General features: G+C 50.8%; 9 protein-coding genes across 9 annotated transcripts; 4 read left to right on the top strand and 5 right to left on the bottom strand.

Moving 5' to 3' along the window:
* Window positions 1–8,322: 8,322 nt before the first annotated feature.
* N7473_009193 (MBL fold metallo-hydrolase) lies at window positions 8,323–11,381 on the bottom strand. The gene is made up of 6 exons (XM_057155132.1): window positions 11,151–11,381; window positions 10,756–11,045; window positions 10,515–10,662; window positions 10,069–10,434; window positions 9,603–10,003; window positions 8,323–9,481 (listed from the first exon to the last, which is right to left on the bottom strand). The coding sequence occupies exons 2-5, from the start codon at window positions 10,981–10,983 to the stop codon at window positions 9,711–9,713; spliced, it is 1,035 nt and encodes a 344-aa protein (XP_057006262.1). The 5' UTR covers window positions 10,984–11,045; window positions 11,151–11,381; the 3' UTR covers window positions 8,323–9,481; window positions 9,603–9,710.
* Window positions 11,382–11,688: 307 nt separating this feature from the next.
* Window positions 11,689–12,294, top strand: N7473_009192 (uncharacterized protein; the record flags this gene model as incomplete). Its single annotated transcript, XM_057155131.1, has 1 exon — window positions 11,689–12,294. One exon carries the CDS (start codon window positions 11,689–11,691, stop codon window positions 12,292–12,294), a length of 606 nt encoding a protein of 201 aa, XP_057006261.1.
* Window positions 12,295–12,654: 360 nt separating this feature from the next.
* N7473_009191 (ABC1 kinase family protein) lies at window positions 12,655–14,682 on the top strand (the record flags this gene model as incomplete). The annotated part of the gene is made up of 3 exons (XM_057155130.1): window positions 12,655–12,999; window positions 13,089–13,405; window positions 13,473–14,682. The coding sequence occupies 3 exons, from the start codon at window positions 12,655–12,657 to the stop codon at window positions 14,680–14,682; spliced, it is 1,872 nt and encodes a 623-aa protein (XP_057006260.1).
* A 418-nt stretch (window positions 14,683–15,100) lies between these two features.
* N7473_009190 (uncharacterized protein) lies at window positions 15,101–15,883 on the bottom strand (the record flags this gene model as incomplete). The annotated part of the gene is made up of 1 exon (XM_057155129.1): window positions 15,101–15,883. The coding sequence occupies one exon, from the start codon at window positions 15,881–15,883 to the stop codon at window positions 15,101–15,103; it is 783 nt and encodes a 260-aa protein (XP_057006259.1).
* Window positions 15,884–16,539: 656 nt separating this feature from the next.
* N7473_009189 (transcription elongation factor DST1) lies at window positions 16,540–17,451 on the bottom strand (the record flags this gene model as incomplete). The annotated part of the gene is made up of 1 exon (XM_057155128.1): window positions 16,540–17,451. One exon carries the CDS (start codon window positions 17,449–17,451, stop codon window positions 16,540–16,542), a length of 912 nt encoding a protein of 303 aa, XP_057006258.1.
* A 1,548-nt stretch (window positions 17,452–18,999) lies between these two features.
* Window positions 19,000–20,256, bottom strand: N7473_009188 (GTPase-activating protein RNA1; the record flags this gene model as incomplete). Its single annotated transcript, XM_057155127.1, has 1 exon — window positions 19,000–20,256. The coding sequence occupies one exon, from the start codon at window positions 20,254–20,256 to the stop codon at window positions 19,000–19,002; it is 1,257 nt and encodes a 418-aa protein (XP_057006257.1).
* A 364-nt stretch (window positions 20,257–20,620) lies between these two features.
* N7473_009187 (copper metallochaperone COX17) lies at window positions 20,621–21,048 on the top strand (the record flags this gene model as incomplete). The annotated part of the gene is made up of 3 exons (XM_057155126.1): window positions 20,621–20,648; window positions 20,778–20,836; window positions 20,908–21,048. 3 exons carry the CDS (start codon window positions 20,621–20,623, stop codon window positions 21,046–21,048), a joined length of 228 nt encoding a protein of 75 aa, XP_057006256.1.
* Window positions 21,049–21,391: 343 nt separating this feature from the next.
* On the bottom strand, window positions 21,392–23,272 carry N7473_009186 (dolichyl-P-Glc:Man(9)GlcNAc(2)-PP-dolichol alpha-1,3-glucosyltransferase ALG6; the record flags this gene model as incomplete). The annotated part of the gene is made up of 3 exons (XM_057155125.1): window positions 21,392–22,769; window positions 22,822–22,984; window positions 23,035–23,272. The coding sequence occupies 3 exons, from the start codon at window positions 23,270–23,272 to the stop codon at window positions 21,392–21,394; spliced, it is 1,779 nt and encodes a 592-aa protein (XP_057006255.1).
* A 1,027-nt stretch (window positions 23,273–24,299) lies between these two features.
* N7473_009185 (putative nucleolin protein Nsr1) lies at window positions 24,300–25,910 on the top strand (the record flags this gene model as incomplete). Its single annotated transcript, XM_057155124.1, has 3 exons — window positions 24,300–24,839; window positions 24,912–25,204; window positions 25,274–25,910. 3 exons carry the CDS (start codon window positions 24,300–24,302, stop codon window positions 25,908–25,910), a joined length of 1,470 nt encoding a protein of 489 aa, XP_057006254.1.
* Between the last annotated feature and the right edge of the window lie 885 nt (window positions 25,911–26,795).

Genomic DNA, 26,795 nt, shown 5'->3' with positions numbered 1-26,795 from the left:
TAGAAAAGGTTTATTCAGAGAGACTGGCCAGTGGGAGCATCGAAACGTCGAGAAATATATCGGGAAGGGTGTACCCCACGCGCGAGCCGTGGGACGAGTGTTCCACAGGGCAAGATATTGTGTTAGACGTAGATTATAAGGTTGAACTTGTACAAATTCTTTTTTGTTATGCGATATGCGACGCGACCGTTGAGCATTTGAGAGTACTCTTTAGAGTCCAGTTCTTACGAGAAAATCCTCGGTTGAATACTCAGTGATCCGTGATCGTGCGACCATAGACCATGACGGACACGGTTCTCGAGATCAAACAACGCCCTGCATGCTGCATACTACTGTACATACTGCCCGATCGGCAATAAGCCCGTGATTTTGCCTTACGGAACAGCACGGTAGATTAAACTCTCCCGATTTTTTTTTAAAAAAAATAAGGAAATTTCTCGGCCTCGTTCTCTTATTCGCCTCAGCGGCGACGACCATCCAGATAACAATCAGAAATCCTCGGTCGGACCTTCGATGTGAGATGAAGATCCAGTCCGATCAGTCCGTCACTACTACTACTTTCCTCACGTGGGAAAACTTTACACTCACACACACCCTGGTCTCTGCCCTAGGAAGGAAGTATCCGGATGCTCCGACCAGGATGAGCACAATTTAGGGCGCCAGGATCGGATAGTGTATTCAGCCTTGGGGCGATCGCGCCGCTGATGTCGTGGATTGTGATATGTGTAAACCACGCGTTCTTTGTACCATTTGTACATTTGTACACCGTACATTTCGATTTTCCTCTACTGACAGTATATACAGTAGAACTTACATAACTGGGCGTTAATACTGTAAATCCCGGGCCGGGGGAGAGGAAGAAATCGGCACCAGCATGGGGGCGCCAATATGCACCAGAATGAAAATGCCTCAATTCTAACCTCCTCCAGACGCTCCAAGACGGACGACATGCTGTCGGGGCCCCAAACTGGGCTTGCGGGTTGAGGGTGGGTTTGCCACGGCGAAGGGTTTGACACCACGAAACTCCAATTTGCTTTGTCGTGGTTCCCTACAGAGTTACAGAGTCGTATGCTTCAATCCGTTGCCACCCGTGGGCAACCCAAACGACAGTGAAGGAAGGAACATCAGTACCAGTGTCACACACCCCCAACATTTAGCCTCAAATGGCTTATTTGGATTGTGGTTACCACAACTGCTCAAAGCCCGAGTAATCTGGAGGCCGCTGGTTCCCCAGTGGGGACTCCAGGACGACTCCAGAGACTGACTCCATAGTCCATACAATCTCGGGGTGGACACACTGGACCTGCAAAGTCCATTGTTCGATTCCCTTCTTCGTACTCACTCACCGGCACCGAATCTGCCTTGGACTGAGTGGACTACAGGTGGAGCCAAGCTACTGTGCGTGCGCGCAAGCAAACCTCCAATGGAGCTCGGTTGTTCTCGACGTCTTCTAGAAGCCTTCTGTCTCCGGGTTCCATGGATGAGCTGCATGGAGGCTGACCATTTTTTTTCTTTGCTGGTCCCCTACTGCTGCTGTCGTATGTCCATTCCTCACGCTATGATTTGGTGATGAAAGGCTCGGCGAACTCGGAAATCGGCACTCACCTCTTTTCTTGGCCAGGGCCCATAGTGTCTCCAAATTGGCTAATTGGAGGGGGGACGTGCTCGAGATAAGAGTGAAACTCTCACGTCATGGGCTTATCGATGCCGTTTTCGCGAGTTTGCTGGTAGCTGCAAGTCGTGTTGGAGGCCGTCATCGCCAGGACTATGCCCGAGCTGGTTGGATCCTCCTAATATAGTTAGCCGTGTTAGTGAACGTTTAGAGCTTCCCCTAAAAGGGGAGGATAAAATACGATAGTTACCACTGTACTTACTGTGTAGACTGTAGACCGTGCATAACCGTGCATATATTGGCTTGGGAGCAAGAGCGATCGCTTATGTCATGTACTGTGGTATTTAAAGGTAATTTACAAGTATGGTATGTCTTGTCACGACAAAACCGGAAGAAACGAAATGCCCAATCAGGTTAAGCGTGATGCACCAGCCATTGACCAATTAAAACTTTTCAAATCTGCTGAGTCATCCTTACGCTCTGCCGTTTTTCCCGTTCGCGCCCGGGAGAAACAGGCACAGAAACACAAGAGGAGAAGGGGACACACCACAGCTGCTTGCACCACACACCCAGCTTGGACATGCCTTATCCACCACCGGCCTAGGAAATTTGATCAAGAAGCCTTCAATTGAGTTGATCCATCCATCCCTAAAAAGTCAATTGACCTTCAATCTCTGTGGAAAAATAAGCCCATCACATTCTCCAAGACCTATACCAGAAAGTCATAGACAGACCAAACCAGCAACAAATCATCTCCATCAAAAACAGCTCCCAAGAGCTCTCTCTCTCTCTCTTTTCTCCCCCGTATTCGGTCAGCGCAACCCCCAAACCAATAATCAACTGGAGACCCGCGCATCAGTATGCCTCCCCTGCCCCCAAGCAATTTTCGGACTAGCCCCAACACCATCGCTTCTTGGCTCGCACCATGCAGCCGTGTACCTACGTTAGCGGGATGAAGAGGAGCTCCGATTAATCATTCCAGCAATCAGACGCCCCAATTGCGGTCAGGAATGGGTCCCGGGCCATCTGAATCAAACCCTCACCGGTGGGCCAGAGGAGCATCGTGAAGGGGCCGCCCCACTAGACGATCGCCCGCCTGCCAAATCGTTGCTTGGCTGACGCGAGCCCCGTTCTTTGTCGGCCTCCAATCCGAGGTCTGCTTGCCGACCCTGCCCGTTTGGGAATCATCGTGAGGCATTTTTGGGAGGGGCGTTACCGTGCAGGAAGGACCAGGTGGTATTGCGCTACGATGGAGGGAACATCAATTGGATTATTAGAGGAAGGTTTGTTATACTGATATACGGAGGAGGAGAATTCGGTGATGAGAACCAACTACAGAGCGCGTCTGTAGGAAGAAGCCTAGAAGTAATGCTTTCTTTTTCTTCTGACTGCCTTGCCATGCGCCTCGTCGGCTAATTAACTACGGCGCGGAACGGGCGCGAAAGTGATGCATGATTGGGAACATTTGACGCCTAAACATCGGTATGAATATAAGGAATTAGTGATGGTAGTACTCCGTACTGTATACACCTCCGCAGTTCGAGACGACGATAATCCACGTACGGCACACAATGCTCCTGCCTCAACAAGTCGGGACACACTACTGTGCACTATGCAAAGCGCATAAACCCCCTCGTCGCCAACGAGCTATACATAGTTCTCTAACCAAGCTACTATCCTCTAGCCAGGCACTAGATCCCAATCTACAATAGTAAACCAGCACTAATTTACTAACTCAAGCCTATCACTCAACCAACTCGAAACAAGCACTTACCCCCTTTCCCTCAACATCGGGTTCGCCAAGCGATCCCAGCGTCTCCATATCCCAGGATTTTCCCCCAGGTTCACATTCACGGAGAAAAAAAAGCAATAGCAATACTAAGGCTCGGTGAGGAAGAGTCCGGTAGCGTCTCGACTCAAGCCTCATGCTGTCTCGACTCAGTACTCCAGCCGGACACCGGGCTGAATAGAACCAACGCTCCAATGATAACTGCTTTGAATCTCATTTTCAGCCAGAGACCTCAGACTTTTTTGTTTCTAAGTTTGTTTACCCCGTAGTAAAGTTTCCATTGCGGTTCCCGCGCCTGGCAGGCTGCAGGGAAGCTTTAAGGTTTGGAGGGTTCGGGCCAGCCCAGCGGTCCCGTCGGGCTCGTGGCTAGGTTATACTTGTATACAGGGCTTTACACAATGTATGCTTGTATACAAAATCCTGTGTACAATACTAGGGGATGTACTGTATGTAGCGCACCTGAAAAAGTCACGCATCACGGACCGGACGGTCCTGCACGATGCAAAGAGATGAACGTGGTTAGCGGATTACCGTTGGCGGGAGGATCGGTGTAGTGCGAGGACCGAGGCCGACATCCATGTTCATAGTAGCAGTAGTGAGTTACAGGGTATATAGCTATGTATAGTGTGACTAAAGTATGAATGTATGGATTATTTGGATGAGAGATTTAAATTTCTTCGTCTAGGCGCTGGGTAGGGCGGGAAGGATTCGGCAGCTTATTCGCATATGCGTCAGTGCAGAGATTGTTGCGTGCCTTTTTACCGGAATCATCCATGCATGTACCGTACCTCACTCCGTTCTGGCATAACTCGATAGATAGGATAGGGCGGCATATGGAGGGCAAATTGGTGAGTCAAATAGATGACTCCATATTATACATACAACATAATCTATTTGTACATAGTCTCGTATAATAGTGAACTGGCCACTGCGTGGAATAATTGGAGTATTCTGGAAAGAGGGGCCAAGAAATGGAGATGGAGAACGGGGCAAAAAATGGACACTCTCTGCAGAGTCCGTCCCAATCACTGCGTGCGTAGTTCTCACCGCGAGTCCGCTGCAATTTTTCCTCTTCTGGATCATCCATCCATGCATCGACCACATCGTCATCGAGCCACCAAGAGGCAATCACAGTAATAATTGCACTCTATGCGAAATAATCAGATACAGTACTTCCTACATACGTCAATAATCAATCACTCCGGATAATCGGCCGTCCGTGCTTCTGCGCCTTTTTCCCTACTAGTCAACGGGTGATGTACCAATAATCCAAGCCCGTTTCTTACCTCCATGACCTATCTAGCTTGGCCTTGCCACTATTACCATTGCCCCAGAAGAATCCCCATCGGTGCCCCGGCGCCGTCTGATTTTTCGGCAACTATACCTCGGCTTAAATCCAGCCAGTAAGTGAAAAAGTGCGTGAGGGAATAATGGACTTCGGCCTTAATCGGCCGGAATGCCGAAAATCTTGAGAGGCCGACGCGGCAACGCGGCAGCGCCGGGTGTCGGCACCGGCTTGAGATATGCTAGATCTTTACGACACGTTGCAGTACTATAGCAAGGGTTCTCGATGTGTTCCTTCTACTCCGTACTGTGAATGGAACCTTGGTTGTTAGTTGTTTTTGTGTCAGATTGGGTTGGTTTTGTATTCTGCTGGTTCGTTATGAGCCCTATGTCCTCTGACTTTAATCGCTTCGGATTTTTTTCTTAGGGTCGGCTAAATTGTTGAGTCGGCTGAAATTTTTCATCATTATCAGTGTGCTCGCGTGAGAGGAACGCCATGAATTGTTATCAGCCCTACGTAGCGTTTGCCTTGTTTGGAGAAGTCGAGGTGAGGTTTCTGGCTTTCGTATTCGTACTCCAGTGAGTCGTCAACTGTCCAGTTAGGGGATCCTAGTCGGATGTTTCCTCGTCACTTTGGGGGGCGTCGAACACCGCTGACTGTGATGTCTTTACTCCGTATTTTGTGCTTGGATGCATCAAACCCCTGCGCCGATCAGCAATAATCAGAGTCATCACTCAAGTTCAGTAAATTAATTTACGTATGCCGTGCACTGTTGTACGGGAATCTTGTGCACAAAGAAATTGCTCTATCACCCGGATCACGGCGGATAATTCTAGTTCCTGAGTGAGGATCTTAATTGGCGTTTCTACCACTAGCTCGCCGATAAACCAACCAAGTTTGTTGAGTTAAGGGTTGGGATATGCACTCGAACGACCGAAATCTCCGCGCCAGTAGCTGCTTCATACGGCCACAAGGCCCAAACTACTGCAGGTACGGGATAACATGCCTCTAAGCAAGCCAGTTCCTGAAAATGTGGGCAATGGCCCGTCCCGCAGGGACCGCGAACTCGAACTCGAACGTCAACCATAAAACACGTACCATCCAGGCTCCCTATTGTGATCTGTAGAACTAGATAGGCAGGATAACCTGCTGTAGCAGGCTGCTATAGCAGGAATCCTATGATGAAATCATTTCCCAGGACCTCAGCAATAATCCCAGGAACCACAGGTCAAGGCCAGAGCAAGAACACGACTATGATGACATCGCACAGAACCAGGAATGGCCAAAACAAAACACGTTATGGAAAACGAGCCCTCCAATAACACCTCGAGCAGGACATACCACAAGGCCGAGGCCACATGCTACATACTACCGTAAACAGTTAGCGTGACCCCTTTTTTTCGGTCCTTGATCGACAGGAGAGAATCAACAGCAAGTCGGCAAAACAGGAGCTCTTCTGCCCGCAGTCTGTCGCACAGCTATGGAGGGGCCATAGCTTGCTAGACTTGCTAGTTACCCCCACACGGGCCCCGACGCGATACTCGCAACGGGCAAGGAGTGAACTCTTTATCGGTGCGGGCGCTGTATAGCGCGTATCACTATTAAAGCTGGGCGAATTGGCGCGGTCTGGGAAATGGATACTGTACATATTGGAGATCGAAACTGGAAACTGGTATTTTGGCTGAGACTGGGCTGTTTTCATTTTGGGGGGCTTTCGTGTTTCGCGCTATTTAATTTCTTTTATCTTGTGGTGGATTGTCTGACTCGTGAGTCACGATAGGATTATATTTACGTGGTCATGGGATATGCGAAGTAGTAGTCAGTGGTGTACTCCATACGTCGCTCAATTATGCTTATGCAGGTACCAACTGTAAAAAGTCGCGTCTATAGTAGTACATAACCATGGGAGAAAACAGAGCCGTGATGATCAGCGGGTCTTCTTGCTGTGGTAGTCTGAGGTAGGTAGGCCGACCCTGGGCTGTGTACTCCGTGGGGATAAATCTGGAGTGTTTATTGACGTCAATCCGGTGGACCTGATGCGTTGAGTGCTTGTTTCAATAGTTATTTGAATTGGTTATCCTAAATTCTTGTCATTCGGTAACTACATGACCATGTTTGCATTACAATCTGTATACTTACATATCGGCCTTGATCACTTCGGATGCCGACTGTCTGTAACTCTCCGTGATGTGATGATGATCGGTGTTTCGTGAATGGCCTGCCGATCTCATGTATCACCGACCCTCCGCGAAGATCTAGGACGGGGTTATGACGAAATGATGTCGAAGGGATATGTTTGTGTTGCTATTGTTGGAGTCGTCGAATATTGATTCATGCTTTGCAGTGTAGATACTCGACTGCCTAGCAGGCTGTGATTTACCGATACTGTAGAATGAGGCTGTGCTGCAATGCAGTATGAGGCAGCAGCAGATAATCGCGGTGAACCATCTCCTCGGCATCGCCACAATAGAGGATATCTCATGATCTCGACCAAGTCAATGCTAAGACAAGCATGCTTGAGCAACACTAGTACGTTCGGTATCCAAACAATGAAGCCAATGTGAGCCTAATATTGAGTTCCTGTTCCACCATAACCTCTTGGCTCTACCGTAAGAATCACTTGATGCCAATAATTTGAGTTTGTATCAAAAATGGCAGTCTTCTGATCGACAGACTTTTCTTGGTCTACCCCAGATCTTCCAAATCCAGCACCTACTCATACTCATACTGTAGTGCCTTCGATCTGTTCCTTAGTATTGTGTCTTGGCTGCAACTATATACGCCCGAAACGTATCCCCGGAACAAGCAAAGACAATAAAGGACCCAATAAATTATGCCCGGCTTATCTGCCATTGTGACAATGAGACAAACGCCCGGTTTCGAAATCCGACGCTGCAAATCTTAACCACCACTGGCACTGCAACCCCCAATCCCTCCGGGCAATCACTCTTGGCGCCAATGCTGCCCTGAAAGAAGATCCTAGTCAACGATCGACTTTGCATCTTCTTGGCTGTACTCCGTGCTCCGTATAGTATCTGAAGTATGGTATGTAAGACTGGTAATACTACCCAATTCGGCAATCGAGGGTGGTACAGTAAACATGATGACCAGACTATCAACCACCCCTTGATTTGCTTGTCAGCTTGGTTTCCAGATATGTCCAAGGTAATACAAGTATCATGATGTATTGCATTGCATACTGTACTCATGCATATATCCTGGTATCGTATCTTTCCACCCCTCCCCCTGACCATAACACACACGCCAAGAAAACACACCGTGCATCCCACCCGCATTATCGTCTTGGCGGACATTCGCTTCTCGGCGCGCTGGCACAATACGCCTCACTCTGCCCCCTTTCCCCAGAGAATATCGATGTTGCATAAATACGGACTAACTAACTACAGTATCATTGTTTCCCCCTGATCGCCGTGGGGCGGGGTGGAAGGGAGCGGAATAAGCACCATCACCAACACCAGCAAGGGGACATCGAGATAACATCATCTCATTTATCTTTACGAGATATCTATACATACTGATGTGCATGCGGAGTATCTTTCTCCCTGTGAAGGATGCTTGGCGGGGGGCTGTACACTGTGCCTGTCATGCAGTGTACATGTTCGTACATACATAGCTAACTAACCTTAAGACGTGGCAGTGGCCGTGGCCCGTAGGTGCAGTAGAGAGGTTGCCTCGTCGGCTTTATTGTTGATGTCCGGCGTGGCGCCGAGGGTGGTTACATTGCTTTGTTTTACAGTGATCTACGCCGCTAACCTAGAAGATGGCTATATTTGTTGTTTCGCTTCTAGCAGAGTAACGGTAGACTGGGTTAAGCTGTGGGTGTCGTGGTAGGTCTTGGCCAAATATGTACCATCCTCCGGTGTGCAGATTGGAACATGGAAAGTCGCCCGCGAGAATTGAGGGTTTTGCTATTGTTATTTGATGACAAGGTTGATGCCAGACCGGCTAATTGTTGAACGGGTGAAATGGAACAGTTATCACATTGAATGTTTCCGGCACTTCCAGTCCGGAGCTAAACTGGAGGCTGTTGCAGTTTTTTTAGTGAAAGGGCGTACTTGGACTCGTAGAAGATACGCGTACCTAGGTTTTCCCCAACTATAATTCAACTGTCTTGCCATTGGTCCGACATGATTGTATGTAAATGCTATCTGATCTTTTAAGCGTGGCCGCCCGCGAATTAACCTCACGCCCGAAGGTCAAGGTCAACTTCTCGAATGCTAAAAACATGCCTGACTTGTAACTGAAAGATTCTCATTTGGTAAAATAACGGTACTCTCAATAATCTGGCAACATTGCGCGTAAATACAGGGACAGTAGATGGTTGGGCTGGATATATATTTTGACACAGATTGGGATGCTATACTTCAGAAACAGCTGCCTCAGTTGAATCTGTGGCACCATCTTAATGGAAACCTATATATTTCCAGTATTTCAAAAGTACAAAATAAAAGAAAAAAGGTCTCTCTACCCATAAAACAGTGCCTCGTTTTCCAAAATGGCACGATCAAGCGATCTCAACTTCATCCATCCCAAAACGGCAATCTTCACCTGGATCTTAGATAACAACCCCAAACCCTCCTCCCTTTCGTTCCCACATTCTCCCAATCGTACGGAACAGAAAACGGAACAATGCAGCAAGGGAGAAGCATGATCTCATAGGATCGAGATCCCATCAACAAGAGCAAAGTAAGTTAGCCGAGCACTCCAGCCCCGTGACACGATTCATCCCTTGCGAGAATAATATGTTGCTAGGAGCAACACCCGATATGTTATCCTAAAAGAGGTACTCCATGTTATCGTTGGACCCTGGCTTTAAATGTCCACGTGGAGTTACTGATGTAGTGAATGTACCGGGAACTGCAAGGAACAGGCGTCCTGCATGGTGTATGACTTACATTGAGATTTGATCGAGCAGAGCAGATCTGATCAGATCAGATTCAACCAGCAGAACGCTCAGAGAAAATGTAGTATGAAATGGAAGTGCAGAGCTCCGCATGAACAGTCTAAAAGGTAATCTTGATGCCCACAGTACATGGAACTAGAGTACCAGGCATGGATTTCTCGATCGCAAACTTAGCCCGCCAACCCGAGCAGTGTCCCGGCATGAGTACGGCAGGATCAAGGCGTTTCAAATCAGCCACTGTACTCTGGATCTGCACCTCATCACTCATAGCAAGATGAAAGCCGCCAACCACTGTGTGAAGTGGTACATCGTTTCCAATGAGATCGAGTGCGTTCTTAGTCGTGTTGACGACGCCGGCGTGGCTGCAGCCGGTAAAGACGACGATTCCTTTCCCTGTGGACGGTGAGAATTACTGGAATTGCATATTGTGATAACCGTGGATGTGATATAATGCTCACCTTTGATGTTACAAGCGAGGAAGCGTTCGTCAGCGATAAGTTCATCTGAATACCAGTCATTTTCCTCGGGATCATATCGCACTGCGTTCTTAAGGCCTGTCTCGTAGGGCGTGAGTCGGGGAATCTCTCCGGATATCAAGAACATGTCATCGAGGACTGTGTGTGCTTCGTTTGATTTGTTCACGACGGCACCCGCGTCTGTTAGTTCGTCGAAGGTGGGATCTGCTTCGAGAGATATGATATCCTCGGGCAGAGCGATACCACGGTAGACTGGTCGATCTGGGTGTAGGTCTATTACTAGATCATCTGAGCGGCCATGGCTCTGTTTAGCGTCTTTGATCATGCGAATAGCCTGGCAAAGACCGCCTGCATCGAGTCAGTATGAATAAGAACGACATATGTTGAAGACACCACATCATGCCAACACCTCCCCGAGCAGAACCAACCTGAATGATCTCGATGCCAATGCGATAACTGAATAACCTCGACAGAAGCAAGATCCGGTCTTAATCGTTTCACATTCCTCTCCCACGCATCCTCTTCAGGACCAGCATCAAACAGCACAGCATGCTTTGTATCACCTTTGGTTGCAGTCTAATCATCAAACCACCACCCCGACCACCGGGCTTCGTATAAGCCAGACGTCGCAAGGCAGGACCAAGAGCACATGGATGTTATTCATCTTACCACCAGAATCGACAGACCGTGTGCCGCGCAACAAATATCCTCCATACGCATTTCTTTGCATGCACCACCGCGATCAGTGAGGTTATGTCTCGAGTTCAATCCGATGGTGCCCAATGTCCCAGTAATCTGGACGGTGTTGGGTGCTGGCGGGGAGAGTGGATCGAGTTCATTGTCGATGATGACGGTGGCCTCGAGGGAGTCTATTTCTTGGAGATTGAGGGTGTTCATTTTGAGATTTTTGGAGAGGTGAAGATGAGGTAAGGTGAGGTGGTTGTCTGTCAGATGCTGGGCTGAACCTCGGAGGTAAATACGTCAGCCTGATTGAGTGCCGCGCGTTCCGTTGGAATCAATTCTTGGGTGTTTCGAGGACGGTTTTCTCTGCGAGATGGACTCACCCTCGATGCTGATTATGTTTAGGTCGGTCTGTGGATGGCGATTTGTTAGGGACAGACTGCAGGCTGGAGATTGAGTGTATTTGCACAGAGTAGTGGGGCTGATGACGGCCCCCGCGATAGGTACACACTGGATGGGCAGTGGGTGTTGTGGACAATTGTCCTGTCGAGGTGAGTTTATAATTGAAAAAGACCAATATATCTCCAATAATGAGGTTTGCAATGAGTATCTACTATCTCGATCTAGTAGATGAACGTGATTGACTGCATAAAAACATTAAAACCCGGAGGCTCGGCCATCCGGTGGATCCCAAAGTCCCCAAAAACTAAAAAAGCCAACGAGAATCGCCATCTCCATTTATTCCCAAACTCCGCACCTCCACACTTACAATCGCGGGGGATCGAGCTTGAAGTTGAGCATTCTCTGTCGTTTAGACTGCCTGACTGACTAGCTGGTCAAGACGCGACAACTCATCCTGTCGCTCTTCCATTCAATCCCTCCCCTCCCTATCCTGATTCCTCCTCTTGTGCTGTCGCCACCATGCGCGTGTCCCTCGATCGCATCCTCCTCCTCCTCTTCCTCGCCCTCACCCCCGCCAACGCCATCGGCCTCTCATGTATCAAAGTCGCCTCCGCCCTCGTCGGCCGACCAGGCCACCTCTTCAACCTCTTCCAGACCGAAATCTGTGAACGAGGCTGCCAACCAACCATCCCGCACTGGGACCTCTGGACTCGCAACAACAGCTTTGTCCCCGCCGTACGCAGCCTCATGAAGCGCATGAACGTGCCCCACCGAGAAGAAGCCCTACTCAAGATGGGCGATGATGTCGCAACTATCATCAAAGATCAATGCGGACCGATGCTGGGTGGGCGACACATTTGCTCGGACCCGGTGACGCTGGCGGACTTTGGAAACTGCTTTAAGCGCTACTTCTTTAAGGCGTCGGTTAAGCATATTCCGATTTTGTTGCCTATGGCTTCAGAGGCGGCGTGTAAGGAGCAATATCAGTATCTACAGGGGGATGAGTTGTGGGATGTGACTATTCCGAATAATATGCGTGAGTATGCTAGCGTGTGCAATCAGTTGGAGAAGAAGCCGAGGCTGGAGGAGAATACAGAGGAGGAAGTTAAGCATGAGGAGTTGTAATTTACTATTCTATATCTCGGCTGATAGATTTTTTAAAACATATACATGACTATTTTCTTAATCCTCAATTCTCAATCCTCAATTCTCGATTCTCAATAATAACCTGATTATCTGTTCCGGATTATGTCCGACTCGGAGACTAAATGAATAGAGTCCGCGGACTTAAGCGGATGATGACAGACCAGATCGATCGCCGACTTTGAACTCGGCCTCTTTCTCTTACTCTCTCCTCCCTTCGCCCACCAATTTCTCCTGCAAAGAGAGGAATCTTTCAACCTTCTCTTACATCTGTCATATCATCTGTTGGACCGATCTCCCACTCGCACAATGCGCTAATCCCCGCATCTCACCAAACGACTAATGGCGCACGCGACGCTGCTCCGCTCTCTGCGGCTCCCCATCGCACCCCGATCTCACCATCTCTGGCGCCCTCTACCACGTCGTGCAGTCCACGCTGGCGAATTCCAGCCCTTTGTCCCCCCATCACCGAGCTCACTCGGAAAACCAACCCCCGCAAAGACCTACACCCGGACCCGGAAATGGCTTCGGCGACTATTCTACACCTCCCTCGCCACGGGAATCGTCTACGGGATCGACTCCCAATTCTACGCTTCCTCGCTGACGAGAACCGCCCGAACGTTCTCCCTGGGTTTGCTCGTTGCGCTGGACTATAAAATTAATTTCCGCCCCCACCCCCGCTGGCGAGTTCCATTGCGGCCGTGCATGCCCGCAATGCGGAGCGGTTGTCGGACCTACTACGTCACAATGGGGGGTTGTATTTGAAAATGGGGCAGGCGATTGCCATGCAATCTGCGATTCTGCCGCCTGAGTTCCAGGCTATGTTCTCGCGCATGTTTGATGATGCCCCGCAGAATGACTGGAAGGAGGTTGAGAAGGTGATTCGTGAGGATTTTGGAAAGTCGCCCGAGGAGGTATTTGGGGTCTCCTTTGATGGTGAGCCTGGGAAGGGTGTCATGGAACGGAGGGCACGGGCGAGTGCGAGTGTAGCGCAGGTACACTGGGCTCGTCTTCAGGATGGTCGGGAGGTTGCGATCAAGATCCAGAAGCACGAGATTGTACAGCAGCTTGCCTGGGATCTATGGGCATTCAAGTAAGTTTCATGTATTTTGTCAATCATTGAAATATCAGTGGAGAAGGAAAACTGACCGTTCTTATAGAGTTGTCACTTTTATCTACAGCAAGCTGTTCGATATCCCCTTCTACAGTCTCGTGCCGTATATCAGCGAACGGCTCTCGCTGGAGACAGACTTTGAGAATGAGGCCACCAACTCCGAGACCATGGCCAGACTGATCGCTGCCGAGCCTCGTCTGCGTGACCGGGTATATATCCCCAAGGTTTACCGCGAGCTGAGCTCCAGGCGAGTCATGACCGCTGAGTGGATCGAAGGTGTGCGACTCTGGGACAAGGACTCAATCACTCGTACATGGCGGGGTGGCTGGCGACAGGGTAGTCCTGGATGCCGGGGGACTCCACTAGATCCTCCAGAGAGCAAGGTCTTACCACAAACTCCCCGAAATGTCCAGATAGCCAAGTCCAAGCCCGAGCGCACTCACTGGAGGGGCCCGAACAACCGCGGTGGACTCGGCGTATCCCTCAAAGACGTAATGACAACCATGGTCGACCTCTTCTCCGCACAAATGTTCCTATTCGGCTGGGTACACTGCGACCCGCACCCAGGCAACATTCTCATCCGACGCAAGCCCTCAGGCCAGCCGGAGCTAGTCCTCCTTGACCACGGTCTATACATCCACATGGAACCGACTTTCCGACACCAATACGCCCGCTTCTGGAAAGCCCTGCTAACCTTTGACAATCGCACCCTCAGCGAGATCGCCAAGGGCTGGGGCGTCAACAACGCCGACATCTTCGCCTCTGCAACCCTGCTCCGCCCCTACCGCGGCGGCGATATGTCCACCCAGCGCGGCATTGAGGGACTAAGCAAACACGAGCGCGCAGAGCGTCACTACGAAATGCAACAAGCAGCCCGCAAGGCAATCCGCGAAATTCTGGGCGACGAGAACAAATGGCCTCGCGAACTGATCTTCATCGGCCGCAACTTGCGTATTGTTCAAGGTAACAATCAATTCCTGGGTTCGCCGGTTAACCGGGTGAAGATTACGGGGATGTGGGCTTCTCGCGCGCTTGTTGAAGCTTCCGATCTGCCGTTGGCTGAGAAGATACGTAACTTGGGACGACATGTGGTATTCCGCATTGTGTTGTTCACGAGTGATGTCTTTTTCTGGTTTACTAAGATCCGGCAGTTTTTGAGACTGGGTGGTGGTATGGAGGATGAGATTGAGGCGCAGATGCAACATATGGCCAAGGATATGGGGGTGGAGTTGAATCACAATGTGTTTGAGGGATGAGATTCCTTTCGCTAGTTGTGTTTCTCGTGGAGATGATTCATCGAGCCGGATCGTCCCAGGAGAATCGACATCTATATCTATACACGGATCGAGTTTGATGCATGGATTCAGTGGAGAGGATGTATAATTCGTCGTGCTAGGGAGGGAACTCGGGCGTTGGCTAGACGAGGCACAATACTCCACTCATTATAGAAGAATAGAAAAATAACAACCTGATAGAGAATAATGCATGAATATCTTGGTCATGCAACCTTGAATATTCATCGGACATAGACTGATTATCCCAACCTGATACTCTTCCCTAAACTCTCTATCAACCACCAAAGATCAAATCATATCTCAGCTTATAGAATCACATCCTATACCAACATTAACATCCAACCACAATATCACAAACCATACAAATCACAATCTAGGATCACCCACAACTCCCATAAACACTCAACCCCGCCCCAAGCACATCCTGACTCCCACTCCTCTTCCGATTCAAACTCCCCCTCGTCTCCCTCCCCTCCATCTTCCTCTCCTCCATCTCCGGATCCCCCTCCCCATCTCCATCCCTAAAATAAATACCCTCCACTCCGCCCTTCTCCCCCAATAAATCTCCCAACCGACCCATCCTCGCTAAATAGGCGGCCCCCGTATCTGCCCAAACACGATACTCGCATACTTTCACTTGTCCCCTCCCCGCCACGGCTTTCTTTCCTGGTTTACCCTCAGGAGTGGTAGTAGGCGTGGTACTCACACCCGTCCTTGCCATATCAACAGCTTCACCTACATCAGCACCAGTTTCTTCCGCGAGAGCAATTCGATAAATAAATGTTTCATCCCACCCCTGCCCCCCACCCCCCGTAACACCGTCTGCGGTCTTCCCCTTCCAGGTAAACCTCGCCCGTCCCCTTAACACAACAGCCATACAATCATCATCCACCAACCACGCCTCCTCGTTCTCGAAGCTCATATCGCTGATGGAGAGGTATTCGGCCAGTAACTCGAAGTACCGGGCGATACCGTCTGTGCCGGTGAAGGAGCGGCCGAGGAAGGGGGCTAGCTGGGGGAGACCGTGTTCGTGGATTAGGGGCGTTGGTTGGATGGTGAATGCTGATAGGAGGGTGGATATGTATGTTGGAGATGTTGGGGGTGTTGTTAGGGCTTGGAGAAAGGTTTGGATTGGGGATAGGAGGGTTGTGCGAGGGGTCATTTTGAGTATTAGATTGATTGAGGGGGTTCTGAGAAGGTGAGATTATTGATAGTAGTGGTAGTGTATAGGTAGTAGTGTATGTGTGTATGTCTTGTAGAGAAGCTAGGGGAAGCTAGGAAGTAGGTTATTGAAGATGGTGGATGCATTGTTGGAACTTACATAACCATGACGTTTGGAGGACAACATACAACATACATTGTTATCTTCTCAGCTATGGTTTTAGATTTACTTTCTTATACGACGAGAAAATGCATCTTTCAAAATAGATATCTCAATCTATGGCTAAGCCAGGTTGAGAGATTCTTCTCTCTCGTAGGTGAGGTGATACTGGAGACAGAATGGAAGTCTCCAAGCAATAGACACATCAGAATCACGTCTCCCAAAAAAGACCCGCATCAAAACTCCAGTGCCGGCCTTGATAGATAAAGCAAGGGTTCACGAATCACGAAAAATAGGAAACTCCATGAAGAGAGACACAAGGAAAAAAGAAGTACAGAAGACGTAGAGGAGGGAACAGGAACACGTGGGCCCTAAGTCGGGATCAAAAAAAAAAGATACTTCGGCCATCTTTGAGCAATCCGGCTTTCTCTCAGCAAAGAGACTAGTAGAAAAGACTCGTAAAGATGCCCGAGATTCTTCCCTGCCTCCCATTCAAATCACTGACGCCAGGACTTGCCGCAGTTCAGGCACGTACAAAACAAAGTCATCGGCTCATCAGCAGCCCGGGTCTGCGCCTCGGTATAGGTCACCTTGCGCTGGCCACACTTGCCGCACTGCAAACTTGTACTGATACTGCGTTCGGGCTGGCCCACCATAGCCTTGTCCATATTCAACTTCTTGATCTTAGCATCGGCTTCACGTTGCTCTGCAGACCGCAACTCATCCGAGCTCATCCGCACAAAGTCATCCGGGGCGATTTCACCCGCGAGCACGCGGATGCGCAGGTTCGGGTTCGACTTGTTCTTCAAGTTCTGGAACAGACTGCGCATCTTGGTCCGGTATTCCTCCTTAGTCTCCGGACCTAGGTACTTGTATGCGGCGTTTTCAACGGCGGTGGCCTTGGCGAGAACGGTCTTGGGCGACTCGGTTGAACCCAGGCACAGCCCGTCGTACATCAGTCCCAAGCAGCTGTCGCGCACTCGGTTCCCAGTCACAGCCGCGTCGACTCCATCGGCCTTCCATGTGCGCTTGTCTGGCGGCACGGACAGTTTGGATGCCTTATCGGATGGGGTCGCTGCCGCGGGTGTGGATGCGCCGGTCCCATTCTGTGCTGGTCGTGGTGAACTCGAGCCCCGGCTGGCTGCTGATGCGCCGCCTTGCTTTTGCTTGCTGACTTCCACGCGCCATTTTGACACAATCTCGCTGGATAGCCGGGCTACCTCGGGGGACTTGTGTTGCTTGAATTTGTTGACAATGATACCGATACGGGTCTGTCGTAGTAGGTCCTCGGTCGCCTTGACACCTTGTTGGATCTCCTTGAGCATGCTCAGAATTGTGGACGCGGGCTCATTCTGTGTGGCAGCCTTGGTCAAGGCTTTCGCCTTGGCCTCGATCGCTTTGGCATCCATGGCCGCTGTGTGGGGAGGTAGCGAATGGCCGCGCGAGTCTTTTTGGGTAAATAGAGTGTGGCTGGCGAGGGTTGAAGGTGAAGCCCGTCAAAGCCTATAGTGAAACCGGTTAGTGAGACATTCAATACCCTTCACAAAGTGAATTCATTGTCGCGGATTCCACGGAAGCCCATTCTCAGTCGCAGTCAAGCAATACAGCATGCGCATTGCTGTACTAGTCACCAATAGGAAGATTCCATTGAAACAAAGTCCCATGAACAAAATTTCTTGCCCGCCGCCATGCGATACACCATGCAGACCGCGCTTTTCAGGTGGCACGTGTCCACCTTCCCACTTTGCTTACTGAAGTCACGGAGACAGAAAACGGCCCGAAAAAGGGGTTCTCGACAGAATGCGCTTGTTCAAAGCGTCTGGGACCGCGGGAGAGGTGGTGTATAGACGTGGGCAGGGTGAAGAGGGGTGCTTTGCGCGAGCACTTACCCCGAGAGCACACTCGAGAAAAGAGTGAGAACGTAGCAAGACGGGTGAGTGCAGGCAGACAAACGAGCGAAGTGTCGAGAGGAAAGTCTGCGTCGTACGGGAAGAGTTGAAAGAGTCTTGAGATGCTCGACGTGTGGGAAGCTCCGAGGTTGAATGCCAAGAAAAGGCTTCCCGATTCGGTAATTTCTCACTCCATCAACATGGGATTTGCGAAAGCGACGATACAAGATTGCTAAACACACGATGCACACCCATTTGGTGATTAGCGTTGTAACTGTATTACTATCTTATAATTAGGATATCCTTAAAGCTGTTCAAAAGTTCGAGTCTAGAAACCAGAGAAATGGACCAACTTGACATGCTTCAAAAACTCTTTGACGAAACGTCTTTCTAGATGTCTTTCGGATTACCTTTCTTGATAGCACAGATACCTTTCTATGGCGACTACTAAGTTGGTTTTTAATTGCCAGGGCCTCAACCTTACGGACCTCTACCTTGGAAGATAGTAATACTATTACTACGTTAAACTAGAATAAAAAGTTTATCGTCGAAATAGTAATTGTGTATCGTCGTTCTAGCAACACCCCATCAACATGGTCACATACAATTTGGACAAAAAGGAGGATAAAACTCTACAGAGGCTACTATAGTAATACGTGAGTAAGAGTAAATTAAGAGATGGTTACCAAGCGAGGCTCGGAGGTGTATTCACATCTATATGGAGAACATTTCTGCTCCTGTATCCCCGCTGGACACCAGAGCTCAGAAGGGCTATGCAATATGACAAGGGGGAAATGTAATGGGATTATGTGCAGTCATCATCATCAACAGGGTATATCAAGTAAGGAGAAAAGTTTTGGGAGAGGTGGAGTTGGGGTTGTCAATCAGAACATCAAACATCATTGCACTGAAGGTGGAGTTGGAGCTGTCAGCCAGCGCGAATCACTTGGTTCAAACCCAAATGGAGCAGTGCTGGCCGTCAGCTGCGCCAATCGAGATGCAGAGATGGTTGACGATCATGGATAAGAAGGAAATCGAGGAACCGCAGTCCAGTAGTCCGAGTCGGATCTACAGACCGGTCTTGCCCAGAGCTTCAGCCAGCTCATCAACTTCCTTGTCGGACTTCTGAGCCACCTTCTCTTGCTCAGCGCGATCAGCATCCTCCAAGTCCTTCTCAGCCTTGGCCTGGACTTCCTCATATTCCTCCTCCTCCTCCTCCTCCTCTTCAGAACCCTCCTCCTCCAGCTCATCCAGCTCATCCACACCCCAGGTATCCTCGGCATCATCATCAGTGCCGTGCTCCTCCTGACGGGCCTCCAACAGCTCGCGCAGGTCGGCAATGTTGGGATCCTCCTCAGAGAAGATGTTGCCGTTCAGCTCCACACGGCGCAGGCTGGGGAGAGCGGTCTTGGCGGCATGGGTGAGAGCCTTCACACCGTCGGCCTTGATCTCGTTGTACTGCATGCGCAAGGTTTGGATCTTGGGGTTCTTGTTGGCGGCCAGAGCCTTGGCAACCTTGACAGTACCACGGGAAGAGAGCAGGCAGTCACCAACACCCAGCTCAATCAGAGCAGGCCAGCCGGCCAGAACGTCAGCCAGCGCAGTGGATCCCATGATGGTAAAAGTGTTGTCCTGCAGATCCAAAACTTCCAGAGCGCTGCAGTGACGAAGACCATTCTTCAGCAGGTACGAGGTACCCTCCTGGCGAATACCGTTCTGGGTCATCTTGACAGACTTCATGCCCGCGGCGTGCTTCTCATAAGCACGAGCCCAAGCCTCCATGCTGCCGTTCTCCAGACGGTTACGTCCACAGACAATGCTTTCCAACATAGCAACCTCCTTGCCCTCCTTGCGAGCCTCCTCCTTACGCTCAGCAAGCTTGCTCAGAGCATCGGCGATGAGGGTACCAGCGGCAGGGCCGAGACCGTTGTTGTTCAGGATAAGGTGGCGCAGCGGGACATGACGCGACAGGAAATCGACGAGGGGCGCCTGTGTGTTTAGACCGAAGGCATTGTCGGACAAGTTGACAGTGTGGACGGAGGGGATCTCGAGAAGGGCATCCAGGAGGGACTTCAAGGCGGGAGGGATTTCAGACAGGAGACGCGAGGTGAAGATATCGGCGAGCTCTGCAACTTCAAGGCTCTTCTGGGTCGCGAGGACAGTGGCGAGGCGCTCCGAAGCACCAACACCCAGGGTGTTACCGCCAAAACGGATCTCGGTGTAGTCGGTAGACTCAACAAGAGGCTTGATGTGGGCTTCAATATCCTCCGCGGTGTCGAGCTTGAGACCCTTGCCCTCAAGGGAGAAGACCTTTGGAGGGGCCATGGTGGGGTAGTGTGTAGTTCAGGGGAAACAAAGAAATCGGATTGGAGGATTAGGGTTGGGACTGGGACAGATATGAACCGTGAGAAGAAAAGTAGAAGCGATGAAGAGCAGGCTCAAAGAGTGACAAAAGTCCAGAGGTCCAGGGGGGCAGAAGAGGGAGGCAAAAAAGAAAGACAGTCGGGGATGTTTTTGTCGATAACAAAAAATATCACTACGGCTGGCGGGATGGACCATCTGCGCTGGATTAATAATGTTACGATGGTCTCATCGCCGTTGCTCCGACATCCTTCTTCCTAGTAAACCTTCGTTCCTACTGTCATTTACTTGCTCATTGCTTTTCTACCGCATATTCCAACCCTCCAAAATGTCGTGGCTCTTCGGTTCCTCCAGTGGTAAGTTCGAATTCCCTCGAATCTTCACCACCCGCAGATCCGCTATTCGGTGACTACCGGTGCAATGCGCAAGGGCGAATTGCGCCAATACGACAAGCAGCCTTTTTCGCTAACATATCCCCCTGAAAGACAAAGCTGCTGCTCCTACCGAGCCCAAGGCCCAGCCTGCCCAGTCTGAGAAGCCCAAGGTAGGTCCCTCCAAGCGTTGTCGCATCGACCGAAGAGCGCAGACATTGACTGACTCTACCTTTCTTCCTAGCCTTGCTGCGTTTGCAAAGACGAAAAGACCGCCCGCGATGACTGCATGCTCTTCTCCAAGTCCGATGATCCCGCCAAGGAGTGCAAGTCGATGATCGAGCAATACAAGGCCTGCATGCTCGGCTATGGCTTCAAGGTCTAGACCGTGGCGGCGTGGATCGTCCGCTTGTATAACACTACAACTGTATCATAGCATTTGGCATCTCTTGGCTGGAGTTCTTTTCTTTTATTTGGCGGATACCATAGGACTTCTTTTGTGCCAAGCGGCAGCATGAGGATACCTCGGACTTACACTGTACCTTTTTAATGTTGGTTGTATAGAGATTAGGATTAGATCCACCAGTGTACCATCTCATCTCCTCGACAAGAACAAATGAATATCAACGGAGAATCTTGACAAAATTAAACTAGCTACTGAAATCTTTCCATGGTAATACATTGATGAATGGGGTATCACTGAAGGCTCACGCCTTCCAAGAACTTTCCTACTGCTTCTTTTTCCGGCTTCCCTCCTCGGCTGCCCGAAGGTCGATTTCGCGACATTGGACAACCAGATTCCACATACACCAGAGATAGGCAAGCCCAAATCCGGCCGCACCGATCAGGGCGTTGAGGACGACCCACAGATCCGGTTTGCCGGCAGGCGGAGGCACAAACGCTTCCAGAATGTGCCAGCCAATCATGGCCAGATAGAAGGCAAGATGCAGGAGCTTGCTCAAGATATGCGGCTCGAGTGGGCTCTCTTCAGGAGAAGCCCGGCTCCGGAAGATCTCGAATGAAGTTGGGGGAAGGCCCATTAGGTAGGCCCAAAGGAGGGTCATGACAATGTAGGGCAGTCGCAGCTCTTCGCGCTTCAAAAGTGGATACATTGTCCACGAGCCAAGTATATTAGCCCAACCAATCCAGGCACGGTTCTGCTTGCTGAGCCCACCATCACCAGCCAAGGTAAGGGTCATGGGAAGGAGAGGAAGCAGAACGCTCTTTTCGTGCACTTGGAAGGAGAAGAGGAAGAAGCCCCAGGAGACACAGGAAAGAGCAGGGAGGAGGAGTGAGGCCCGAGGGTGGCGAAATATGATGGCACATGGGACAATGATTGAAGCCAATGTAGCGCCGAGAGACGCCCGCTGTAGCAGAGAAGCTTCGAAACGGTTGAGCTTGTAGAAAGTGTGAACAGCGCACCAGGCATTGGCCACCTTGTCCTCGAACAAACCACGAGCAAATGGGAACACGCGGTGGATAGTCTGCGTCGTCTGGAAAAGCAGAGCATAGGCCACCGATTTCTTATCGAGAGAAATCGGTAGCGATTGAAGCAGGGGAGGCTCTGCCGATGTCGCAAAAAGCTCCCGAGCCTCCATGGTCGTAGCTCCATACAGCAGCGGGGCAAACAGCACGGCAAATGCGGCGAGCGTAATGAGAGCAATATTGAGGAGCCGAAGGATACGAATGCGCGGGAAAACACAGACGCCCAGGAGATAGGCGAACATGACGGGTGCATAGTATAATGCCATCTGCTTGAATCCCAATGCGCCGACAAAGAAAATACAAGCCCAGAGCATCCGTCCGGCCAAGATAGCATCCAGACTTGCCACCATAAGACCCAGCATCACCGTATTGTATTGGAAGTGGCCATGGTCGATCAGAATGGTGGCCGGTTGGAGGAGGATAGCAACGAGGGCGATCGAGGCTGACCACGCGTGCACTCCATGCATACGGGTATAACGGCGAAGAAAGTTGACGACGGCGGGAACGTAGACAAAATATTCCGAGATGAGAACAGTAGCACGCATATAGACCTTCAAGTCCGGACCCTCAATTCCCCGGGACTTGTCCAAGGCAAACCAAGCAGGATCAAAGGCCGAACCGCTGCGTCCGTTAGCAGGGTGCCACTATAAAACCCAAGCAGAGAATCACTTACATCTTCCCGCATAGCCAGCTGTGGTATGCAGTCAATGGGGGATAATCCAAGCCCCAGTATTGCAGATCATAGAGATACCATTTGGCCACTGGCAGATGGGCAGTGATTTCCATCCAGTGCCTTTGCGCCTCGAAGTCACCGTGCATTGGAGGGACATTGAATCCTATACCTTGTCAGACACCAGACAACCAATGCAACAAGCAATTATCATACCAGAGTAACCCCACAGACTGACAGCCCATCGGAAGAGGCCAACTGCCATGAGCGTCAATGGCAGGATCAGCCATTGTGAGACACCCGCCCGAGCAGCCCACAGAAACGAGACCAGGGGGAACGCAGGTGATTGTTTCCCATCTCCAAAATCCACGATGAGGCTGTTGTTCGAGCCCGGTGCCGTCGGGTTCTTTCTCTTCTTGCGGGGGCGGTGCGACGAGGGAGTTGGAGGGGCCATCATGATACTGGCCAGGTGGCTTCAGCACGGCCCATTGAACTCAATAGAGCCGATAGAGTGGAAGCACGCGACACGGAAGGAGTCCGGGAGGCGAAATGGGTTGGTTCCAAAGATCGTTCAACTGTATAGAGGAACTAATTGGACCAGTCGATGGCCGCGATGCAGTGAGGATCAGTACGGGAGACCAGAAGTACCAATGGGTGACATGCCAAGTGCCTGTCGCAGGGCGACATGCGAGTGGAAGGGAAGTTGCCCCGAGGTACCCGCCAAGTCTCCACCCAGTGTCCACCGCATTTGCTGGGCAGTGCCTGGGCCTAACCGATTATAGCAGGCGGAGAGATGTTCTGCCAGCCTCCGATTTTTTCTTCTGCAGATTTTTTTTTCTTATCAGAAGCTTCCCCCGGCCGCGCATCACTTTTTTTTTCTTCCTTCTTCATCCTCTCCATCCTCTCTTCCCTTTCTGCTATCACATCTCCTGTGCTAGCATTTCCTCTTTGAAGCATCGTACTACCAGCTTCTATCTCAATAAGTACTTACCCCTTCCCCTCCCCCCAACTAACTGACGCAGCTGCGTGGGTTCCGTACTTTCAAAGTACTTCAACAGACATTTTAAGTGGGCTTTTCACATCGAGGGCTGTGGGCTTCAAAATACTGCACATCTTGTGGGCTCTGTGGGACATTTTACATTCCTCGTGGGTTTCATTTCAGATCAGTTGCGTATCTGTGCCGGTCTCTGTGGGCTTGAACTCTGTCGGTTGCGGGTTACTTGTTGGGTATCTACGAGCTGTGATCAGATTACTCCTGGCGGTTTCTATCTCCTTGAGGGTTCATCACATTTTTCCTTTTCACATCGAAAATACTTACACGGGTTGGTTATTGAGGGTTCTGTTGGCTTTGCCGCACAAGAAAGAAAAACCAAGAAAACCACAAACCACTTGATATTTTCTTCCAACCACTGTATGTGGGATGTGAACAGACCCCAGGGCCTTGTCACACAATGCTAACATGACTTCTCCTCTAGATCACAATGTCGAAGACCAAGGTTTCCTCCAAGGTTGACAAGAAGGCCACCAAGGCTCTGTCCAAGGTCAAGGACGCTGGTGTCACCAAGGCTACCGCCTCCCCCGCTGCCAAGTCCAAGGTTGCTGCTAAGGAGGCCAAGGCTTCCCGCAAGAACAAGAAGAAGGAGCCCACTCCCAGCTCCTCGGAGTCCGAGTCCGACAGCGATGAGGACATGAAGGATGCTTCTTCCTCTTCCGAGAGCGAGAGCGAGGACGAGAAGCCCGTCAAGAAGGAGTCCAAGAAGGTTGAGAAGAAGGAGGAGTCCTCTTCCGAGGAGTCTTCTTCCGAGTCTGAGTCTGAGGACGAGAAGCCCGCTCCCAAGAAGGCTGCTAAGAAGGAGGAGTCTTCCTCCGAGTCTGAGTCTGAGTCCGAGGATGAGAAGCCTGCCCCCAAGAAGGCTGAGAAGGCCGCCAAGAAGGAGGAGAGCTCTGACTCTTCCGACTCTTCCGACTCCGAGTCGGAGTCTGAGGATGAGGCTCCTGCCAAGGCTGAGAAGGCCAAGAAGGTATGTTTACATAATACTATCCTACTCTCTTTCGTTACTCGAACACATCACTAACTTATGTTCTCACAATAGGAGTCCTCTTCCGATTCCGAGTCCGAGTCCGGCTCTGACAGCTCTGACAGCTCTGACTCCGAGTCCGAGGCTGAGGAGAAGCCCTCCAAGAAGCGCAAGGCCGAGGAGGAGCCCGTCGCTGCTGCCAAGAAGTCCAAGACTGAGGATGCCCCCGAGGGTGCTTCCGCCAATCTGTTCGTCGGTAACCTGTCCTGGAACGTTGACGAGGAGTGGCTCCAGCGCGAGTTCGCCGAGTTCGGTGAGCTCACTGGCTGCCGCATCGTCACTGACCGTGACTCTGGTCGCTCCCGTGGGTAAGTCATTATACATTCTCGTCCTCTCTGCGGGTTTTCACAGATTGCTAATCCTCCCTCTCCCTACAGATTCGGTTACGTCGAGTACGCCAACGCTGCCGATGCCGCCAAGGCCTTCGAGGCCAAGAAGGGTGCCGAGATTGACGGCCGTACCATCAACCTGGACTACGCCACTGGCCGCCAGAACAACCAGCAGCAGGGTGAGCGTGCCCAGACCCGTGCCAAGAGCTTCGGTGACTCCACCAGCCCCGAGAGCGACACTCTGTTCGTTGGCAACCTCCCCTTCAGCGCCTCCGAGGATGCTCTCCGTGATGTCTTCGGTGAGCAGGGTACCATTCTGGGAATCCGTCTGCCCACCAACCCCGATGATGGCCGTCCCAAGGGCTTCGGTTACGTCCAGTTCTCCTCCGTCGATGAGGCTCGCGCCGCTCACTCCGCCCTCCAGGGTGTCGATGTTGAGGGCCGTCCCCTCCGTCTGGACTTCAGCACTCCCCGTCCTCCCCGTGAGGGTGGTGGTGGCTTCGGTGGCCGTGGTGGTGGCCGTGGTGGTGGCCGCGGTAGTTTCGGTGGTCGCGGTAGTTTCGGTGGTCGCGGTGGTGGCCGTGGTGGTCGTGGTGGCTTCGGTGGCCGCGGCGACGGCCAGGGCGGCTACAACAAGGCCAAGGGCAGCATCCCTGAGTTCAAGGGCACCAAGGTTACCTTCTAAGCTGGGAGCCTTTCTGCCTCTGCTTCGTTCTTGCTACTGACATGATCATCATTTGCACTTTTCTGCGTGTAATGTGGGCCTAGGTTTTTTAAAAGTTTCTGTATTCGGATAGTCTGCGGAATAGGCTACATTGTAATTTCATACATCACTCATCCAACTTATCTTTCTTCCTCCATTCTGTAGACAATTGGTAATTCATCCTTGTTGTAGAACCACTCTCCACGGATAGGCAAGTATTGCTGTCCTTGGAGATAAATATTGCCGTGCTACACCGCCCATTTTCCCCGCAATTTGCCTTTGTTATGGTGGCCGTCATACTTCTTGACTTCGTGCGATCGCAAAAAAAAAGTATACCAAGTAGGTTTTCCCAGTCAAGTTAGATGATTCCCTTCTTTGGACTTGAAATTCCCTCTTTTCCTTACTTTGACATCATTTCTTTGATCTTGATCTTTATTCTATTATATCATCGTTTTTATCCTGCCTACTCTCCCTTGGCTTGTCCCCCTCGCATCTCTCGGTGGTTCCCGTCACGGGCTACGAATCACCTGTCCCGTCTGCTGATCACCTCATCATCCACTCTTCCACCTCCTTTCTTTTACCCCCCCTTTCCTCTTTCTCACCGTCCAAAGTGGTATATCTCCTATCTTAATATCGAGTTATCTCATCTCTTCTTACTCTTCCTAGGTGGAGTCCTCGGCAAAGAGAACGCAAAGACGGCGGGATTCAAAGAAAGTCAAGGTCCAAGGTTGGGCATCAGCCATGAAGGTGGATCATCGCATCTCCACTCTGATAAGATAACCTCATTGATTGTCCTCTTCCCCACGCTTGACCGCTCTTGTTCCTCGCACCGGGTGGCCTGACTCCATCATCGTCCATCTCCTTTCA

Source organism: Penicillium subrubescens (genome assembly GCF_028828155.1).
Source record: "Penicillium subrubescens strain IBT 31985 chromosome Unknown utg000006l_segment0_segment0, whole genome shotgun sequence".
Taxonomy (NCBI): domain Eukaryota; kingdom Fungi; phylum Ascomycota; class Eurotiomycetes; order Eurotiales; family Aspergillaceae; genus Penicillium; species Penicillium subrubescens.
Note: the sequence above shows the minus strand (reverse complement) of the source record. Positions and strands in the feature narration are given on the sequence as shown.

Bases quoted from the DNA above. Each gene is read 5' to 3' on its own strand.
- N7473_009193 (XM_057155132.1), bottom strand. From the start codon at position 10,983: ATGAACACCCTCAATCTCCAAGAAATAGACTCCCTCGAGGCCACCGTC. The intron at 10,663-10,755 runs GTAAGATGAATA...TTTGATGATTAG, and splicing joins ACGGTCTGTCGATTCTGGTG to ACTGCAACCAAAGGTGATAC. The intron at 10,435-10,514 runs GTTGGTTCTGCT...GACTCGATGCAG, and splicing joins TTGGCATCGAGATCATTCAG to GCGGTCTTTGCCAGGCTATT.